The sequence below is a fragment of the Pleurodeles waltl genome, chromosome 8, assembly GCF_031143425.1.
Source record: "Pleurodeles waltl isolate 20211129_DDA chromosome 8, aPleWal1.hap1.20221129, whole genome shotgun sequence".
Taxonomy (NCBI): Eukaryota; Metazoa; Chordata; class Amphibia; order Caudata; family Salamandridae; genus Pleurodeles; species Pleurodeles waltl.
Window position 1 is genome coordinate 8435995 of NC_090447.1, and position 7627 is coordinate 8443621.

Below are 7627 nucleotides of genomic sequence, written 5' to 3' on the forward strand. Positions count from 1 at the left end.
GGTCCAACATCTTTCTGTGCAAGCCTGGCAGGTCCTGCATCCTTCTGTGCTGGCCTGGTAGGTCCTGCATCCTTCCATACAAGACAGTAGGTCCAGCATCCTTCTATGCAAACCTGGTATGGCCTGCATCCTTCCATGCAAGCCTAACATGCCCTGCATCATTCTTTCTAAGCCTGGCAGGTCCTGCATCCTTCTGTGCAAGCCTGACAGGTCCTGCATCCTTCTATCTAAGCCTGGCAGGTCCTGCATCCGTCTGTGCTGGCCTGGCAGGTCCTGCATCCTTCTTTCTAAGCCTGGCAGGTCCTGCAACCTTCCGTGCTGGCCAGGCAGGTCCTGCATCCTTCTGTGCTGGCCTGGCAGGTCCTGCGTCCTTCTGTGCAAACCTGGCATGGCCTGCATTCTTCTGCCCAAGCCTAACATGCCTGCATCCTTCTTTCTAAGCCTGGCAGGTCCTGCATCCTTCTGTGCAAGTCTGACAGGTCCTGCATCGTTCTATCTAAGCCTGGCAGGTCCTGCATCTGTCTGTGCTGACTTGGCAGGTCCTGCATCCTTCTGTGCTGGCTTGGCAGGTCCTGCGTCCTTCTGTCCTGGCCTGGCAGGTCCTGCGTCCTTCTATGCTGGCCTGGCAGGTCCTGCGTCCTTCTGTCCTGGCCTGGCAGGTCCTGCGTCCTTGTATGCTGGCCTGGCAGGTCCTGCGTCCTTCTGTGCTGGCCTGGCAGGTCCTGCATCCTTCTGTGCTGGCCTGGCAGGTCCTGCGTCCTTCTGTGCTAGCTTGGCTGGTCCTGCGTCCTTCTGTCCTGGCCTGGCAGGTCCTGCGTCCTTCTATGCTAACCTGGCAGGTCCTGCGTCCTTCTGTGCTGGCTTGGCAAGTCCTGCGTCCTTCTGTGCTGTCCTGGCAAGTCCTGCGTCCTTCTATGCTGGCCTGGCAGGTCCTGCGTCCTTGTATGCTGGCCTGGCAGGTCCTGCGTCCTTCTGTGCTGGCCTGGCAGGTCCTGCATCCTTCTGTGCTGGCCTGGCAGGTCCTGCAGGTCCTGCATCCTTCTGTGCTACCTTGGCAGGTCCTGCGTCCTTCTGTCCTGGCCTGGCAGGTCCTGCGTCCTTCTGTGCTGGCTTGGCAGGTCCTGCGTCCTTCTGTGCTGGCCTGGCAAGTCCTGCGTCCTTCTATGCTGGCCTGGCAGGTCCTGCGTCCTTCTGTGCTGGCCTGGCAAGTCCTGCGTCCTTCTGTCCTGGCCTGGCAGGTCCTGCGTCCTTCTATGCTAACCTGGCAGGTCCTGCGTCCTTCTATGCTGGCCTGGCAGGTCCTGCGTCCTTCTGTCCTGGCCTGGCAGGTCCTGCGTCCTTGTATGCTGGCCTGGCAGGTCCTGCGTCCTTCTGTGCTGGCCTGGCAGGTCCTGCATCCTTCTGTGCTGGCCTGGCAGGTCCTGCGTCCTTCTGTGCTAGCTTGGCTGGTCCTGCGTCCTTCTGTCCTGGCCTGGCAGGTCCTGCGTCCTTCTATGCTAACCTGGCAGGTCCTGCGTCCTTCTCTGCTGGCTTGGCAAGTCCTGCGTCCTTCTGTGCTGTCCTGGCAAGTCCTGCGTCCTTCTATGCTGGCCTGGCAGGTCCTGCGTCCTTGTATGCTGGCCTGGCAGGTCCTGCGTCCTTCTGTGCTGGCCTGGCAGGTCCTGCATCCTTCTGTGCTGGCCTGGCAGGTCCTGCAGGTCCTGCATCCTTCTGTGCTAGCTTGGCAGGTCCTGCGTCCTTCTGTCCTGGCCTGGCAGGTCCTGCGTCCTTCTGTGCTGGCTTGGCAGGTCCTGCGTCCTTCTGTGCTGGCCTGGCAAGTCCTGCGTCCTTCTATGCTGGCTTGGCAGGTCCTGCGTCCTTCTGTGCTGGCCTGGCAAGTCCTGCGTCCTTCTATGCTGGCCTGGCAGGTCCTGCGTCCTTCTATGCTGGCCTGGCAGGTCCTGCATCCTTCTGTGCTGGCCTGGCAAGTCCTGCGTCCTTCTATGCTGGCCTGGCAGGTCCTGCGTCCTTCTGTGCTGGCTTGGCAGGTCCTGAGTCCTTCTTTCGAAGTCTGGCAGGTCTTGCATCCTTCTGTACAAAAAAGTAGGTCCTACATCTTTCTGCAAAAGCCTCTTATGCTTCTCCTACTCGGAGCAAAACTTTAATCTCAGTTCTGCTTGTTATCTCTACAGGTACCCAAGTTCAGGATTGCAAGCCGTGCGCCATGATGCTGTCTCTTGTGGTCTTGGCGCTTTCCCTCATCACTGCAGCAAAGAGCCAGTTTCACCCAGACTGCTCCACTGAGGCGGCCCTCAGTAACAGGCGCTGCTGCCCAGTCTTCGAGGGGAGTGAGTGTGGCAGCGCCAGTGGCCGAGGGTCCTGCGTACAGACCCAGCTGCAGGACCCCTATATAACTGACACACGCTGCAACTGGCCCTACCAGCAGTATGATCACATCTGCAAGTGCAGTGGAAACTACGATGGGGCAGACTGTGGGAAATGCAAGCCCTTCTACCATGGAGCCGACTGCTCGGAGTTCGTCCCATGTGTGCGCAAGGAGCTGCGCGAACTCACGGCCGCGGAGAGGAAGCAGTTCACGGACACCCTCTGCCTGGCCAAGAGCACCACCAGCACCAGTTGTGTGGCCCAGACTGGGGGGGACCTCGGGGATGTCAGCACCTACACCTTTGAACCCACCTCCGAGTATGACTGCATCGTCGCCGTCCATGGTAGTTCCGCTATGCTTGTCAAGGACGGAGACAACTGGACCTTCCATGACCTTATGCACTATGGCCCAGCCTTCGGGCCAAGCCATCGCTGTCTGCTGATGCGCTTGGAGCGCTTGCTGCAACAGCTGTCTGGAAACAAGAGTATGTGCCTTCCGTACTGGGACTGGACGAAGGACGGCACCGCCTGCTCCGTGTGCACCGACGACCTCTTGGGCAAAGTCGGCTCTGATGGGAGGATTGTGGGCCAGTCCTGCTTCGCCAACTGGAAGGTAGGTCTCACTCCTTGCTGGGGACCCATAATGCATGTTCTGGGGCGGCTCCCCTCCCCCTGCTTCACTGACCTTGGGCTGCTCCCCTCCCCATGCTTCATTGACCAGAAGGAAGGCCTCTTTACTTGATGTGGACCTATGATGCATGTTCTGGGGCTGCTCCCCCTCCTCCTGCTTCACTGACCTTGGGCTGCTCCCCTCCCCATGCTTCACTGACCTTGGGTGGCCCCCCTCCCCCTGCTTCACTGACCTTGGGCTGCTCCCCTCCCCATGCTTCATTGACTAGAAGAGGGGCATGTTTACTTAATGTAGACCCATGATGCATGTTCTGGAGCTGATCCCCTAGCCCTGCTTCACTGACCTTGGGCTGCTCCCCTCCCCTTGCTTCACTGACCTTGGGCTGCTCCAATCCCCATGCTTTATTGACCAGAAGGGGGGCATCTTTACTTGATGTAGACCCAAGATGCATGTTCTGGGGCTGATCCCCTCCTCCTTCTTCACTGACCTTGGGCTGCTCCCCTCCTCATGCTTCACTGACCAGAAGGGTGGCATCTTTACTTGATGCAGCCCCATGATGCATGTTCTGGGGCTGCTCCCCTCCCCTGCTTCCCAGACTGGAAGGGGGGCATCTTTACTTGATGTGGACCCACGATGCATGTTCTGGGGCTGCCCCCCTCCCCCTGCTTCACTGACCTTGGCCGCTCCCCTCCCCATGCTTCACTGACCAGAAGGGGGGCATCTTTACTTGAGGTAGACCCAGGATGCATGTTCTAGGGCTGCTCCCCTCCCCATGCTTCACTGACAGAAGGGGGCATCTTTACTTGATGTGGACCCATGATGCATGTTCTGGGGCTGCTTCCCTCCCAATGCTTCACTGACCAGAAGGAGGGCATCTTTACTTGATGTGGACCCATGATGCATATTCTGGGGCAGCTCCCCTCCCCCTGCTTCACTGACCTTGGCCGCTCCCCTCCCCATGCTTCACTGACCAGAAGGGGGGCATCTTTACTTGATGTAGACCCATGATGCATGTTCTGGGGCTGCTCCCCTCCCCATGCTTCACTGACCAGAAAGGGGGGCATCTTTACTTGATGTGGACCCATGATGCATGTTCTGGGGCTGCTCCCCTCCCAATGCTTCACTGGCCAGAAGGAGGGCATCTTTACTTGATATGGACCCATGATGCCTATTCTGGGGCTGCTGCCCTCCCCCTGCTTCACTGATCTTGGGTTGCTCCCCTCCCCATGCTTCACTGACCAGAAGGGGGACATCTTTACTTGATGTAGACCCATGATTCATGTTCTGGGGCTGCTCCCCTCCCCCTGCTTCACTGACCTTGGGCTGCTCCCCTCCCCATGCTTCAATTACCAGAAGGGGGGCATCTTTACTTGATGTAGACCCATGATGCATGTTCTAGGGCTGCTCCCCTCCCCCTGCTTCACTGACCTTGGACTGCTCCCCTCCCATGCTTCACTGACTAGAAGGGGGCCATCTTTATTTGTTGTAGACCCATGATGCATGTTCTAGGGCTGCTCCCTTCTCCTTGCTTCATTGACCAGAAGGGGGGCCTCTTAACTTGATGCAGACCCATGATGCATGTTCTGGTGCTGCTCCCCTCCCCATGCTTCATTCACCAGAAGAAAGACCTCTTTACTTGATGTGGACCCATGATGCATGTTCTGGGGCTGCTCCCCTCCCCATGCTTCACTGACCAGAAGGGGGGCATTGTTACTTGATGTGGACCCATGATGCGCATGTTCTGGGGCTGCTCCCCTCCCACTGCTTCACTGACCTTGGGCTGCTCCCCTCCCCATGCTTCACTGACCAGAAAAGGGGCATCTTTACTTGATGTAGACCCATGCTGCATGTTTTAGGGCTGCTCCCCTCCCCATGCTTCATTGATCAGAACGAAGGCCTCTTAACTTGATGCAGACCCATGATGCATGTTCTGTGGCTGCTCCCCTCCCCATGCTTCTTTGACCAGAAGGAAGGCCTCTTTACTTGATGTGGACACATGATGCATGTTCTGAGGCTGCTCCCCTCCCCATGCTTCACTGACCAGAAGGGTGGCATCTTTACTTGATGTGGACCCATGATGCGCATGTTCTGGGGCTGCTCCCCTCCCACTGCTTCACTGACCTTGGGCTGCTCCCCTCCCCATGCTTCACTGACCAGAAAAGGGGCATCTTTACTTGATGTAGGCCCATGATGCATGTTCTGGGGCTGCTCACCTCCCCATGCTTCACTGACCAGAAGGGGGGCATCTTTACTTGATGTAGACCCATGCAGCATGTTTTAGGGCTGCTCCCCTCCCCATGCTTCATTGACCAGAACAAAGGCCTCTTTACTTGAGGTGGAACCATGATGCATGTTCTGTGGCTGCTCCCCTCCCCATGCTTCTTTGACCAGAAGGAAGGCTTCTTTACTTGATGTGGACACATGATGCATGTTCTGAGGCTGCTCCCCTCCCGATGCTTCACTGACCAGAAGGGTGGCATCTTTACTTGATGTGGACCCATGATGCATGTTCTGGGGCTGCTCCCCTTCCCCAGCTTCACTGACCTTGGGCTGCTCCCCTCCCCATGCTCCATTGACCAGAAGGGGGGCATCTTTACTTGATGTGGATCCATGATGCATGTTCTAGGGCTGCTTCCCTCCCCATGCTTCACTGACCAGAAGGGGGGCATCTTTACTTGATGTAGACCCATGCTGCATGTTTTAGGGCTGCTCACCTCCCCATGCTTCATTGACCAGAAGGGGGGCCTCTTTACTTGATGAAGAACCATGATGCATGTTCTAGGGCTGATCCCCTCCCCATGCTTCATTGACCAGAATGAAGGCCTCTTTACTTGATGTGGACCCATGATGCATGTTCTAGGGCTGCTTCCCTCCCCATGCTTCATTGACCAGAAGGAAGGCCTCTTTACTTGATGTGGACCCCCCATGATGCATGTTCTGGGGCTGCTCCCCTCGTCCTACTTCACTGACCTTGGGCTGCTCCCCTCCCCATGCTTCACTGACCAGAAGGGTGGCATCTTTACTTTATATAGACCCATGATGCATGTTCTAGGGCTGCTCCCCTCCCCATGCTTCACTGACCGGAAGGGGGGCATCTTTACTTGATGTGGACCCATGATGCATGTTCTGGGGCTGCTCCCCTAGCTCTGCTTCACTGTCCTTGGGGTGCTCCCCTCCCCATGCTTTATTGACCAGAAGGGGGGCATCTTTACTTGATGTGGACCCATGATGCATGTTCTGGGGCTGCTCCCCTAGCTCTGCTTCACTGTCCTTGGGCTGCTCCCCTAACCATGCTTCGTTGACCAGACGTGGGCATCTTTACTTGATGGAGACCCTTGATGCATGTTCTGGAGCTGCTCCCCATCCCCTGCTTCACTGACCTTGGGCTGCTCCCCTCCCCATGCTTCACTGACCGGAAGGGGGGCATCTTTACTTGATGTGCACCCATGATGCATGTTCTGGGGCTGCTCCCCTCCCTATGCTTCACTGACTAGAAGGGGGGCATCTTAACTTGTTGTAGACCCATGATGCATGTTCTAGGGCTGCTCCCCTCCCCCTGCTTCACTGACCTTGGGCTGCTCCCCTCCCTATGCTTCACTGACTAGAAGGGGGGCATCTTAACTTGTTGTAGACCCATGATGCATGTTCTGGGGCTGCTCCCCTCCCCATGATTCATTCACCAGAAGGAAGACCTCTTTACTTGATGTGGACCCATGATGCATGTTCTGTGGCTGCTCCCCTCCCCATGCTTCACTGACCAGAAGGGGGGCATTTTTACTCGATGTGGACCCATGATGCGCATGTTCTGGGGCTGCTCCCCTCCCCCTGCTTCACTGACCTTGGGCTGCTCCCCTCCCAATGCTTCACTGACCAGAAAAGGGGCATCTTTACTTGATGTAGACCCATGATGCATGTTCTAGGGCTGCTCACCTCCCCATGCTTCACTGACCAGAAGGGGGGCATCTTTACTTGATGTAGACACATGCTGCATGTTTTAGGGACTGCTCCCCTCCCCATGCTTCATTGACCAGAAGGAAGGCCTCTTTACTTGATGTGGACCCATGATGCATGTTCTGTGGCTGCTCCCCTCCCCATGCCTCATTGACCAGAAGGAAGGCCTCCTTACTTGATGTGGACCTATGATGCATGTTCTGGGGCTGCTCCCCTCCCCATGCTTCACTGACCAGAAGGGTGGCATCTTTACTTGATGTGGACCCATGATGCATGTTCTGGGGCTGCTCCTCTCCCCCTGCTTCACTGACCTTGGGCTGCTCCCCTCCCCATGCTTCCTTCATTGACCAGAAGGTGAGCCTCTTTACTTGATGTGGACCCATGATGCATGTTCTAGGGCTGCTTCCCTCCCCATGCTTCATTGACCAGAAGAAAGCCCACTTTACTTGATGTGGACCCATGATGTATGTTCTAGGACTGCTCCCCTCCCCATGCTTCATTGACCAGAAGTGGGGCCTCTTTACTAGATGCAGAAGCATGATGCATGTTCTATGGCTGCTCCCCTCCCCATGCTTCATTGACCAGAATGAAGGCCCCTTTACTTGATGCGGACCCATGATGCATGTTCTGGGGCTGCTCCCATCCCCATGCTTCATTGACCAGAAGGAAGGCCTCTTTACT

General features: G+C 56.7%; 2 protein-coding genes across 2 annotated transcripts; both read left to right on the forward strand.

Annotated features, from left to right (window-relative positions):
* The first annotated feature begins 418 nt into the window (after positions 1-418).
* Positions 419-2086, forward strand: LOC138249007 (spidroin-2-like). The gene has a single exon (XM_069203063.1). The coding sequence runs from the start codon at positions 419-421 to the stop codon at positions 2084-2086; it is 1668 nt and encodes a 555-aa protein (XP_069059164.1).
* Positions 2087-2186: 100 nt separating this feature from the next.
* LOC138249008 (tyrosinase-like) lies at positions 2187-3106 on the forward strand. The gene has a single exon (XM_069203064.1). It carries the CDS (start codon positions 2204-2206, stop codon positions 3104-3106), a length of 903 nt encoding a protein of 300 aa, XP_069059165.1. The 5' UTR covers positions 2187-2203.
* The last annotated feature ends 4521 nt before the right edge of the window (positions 3107-7627 follow it).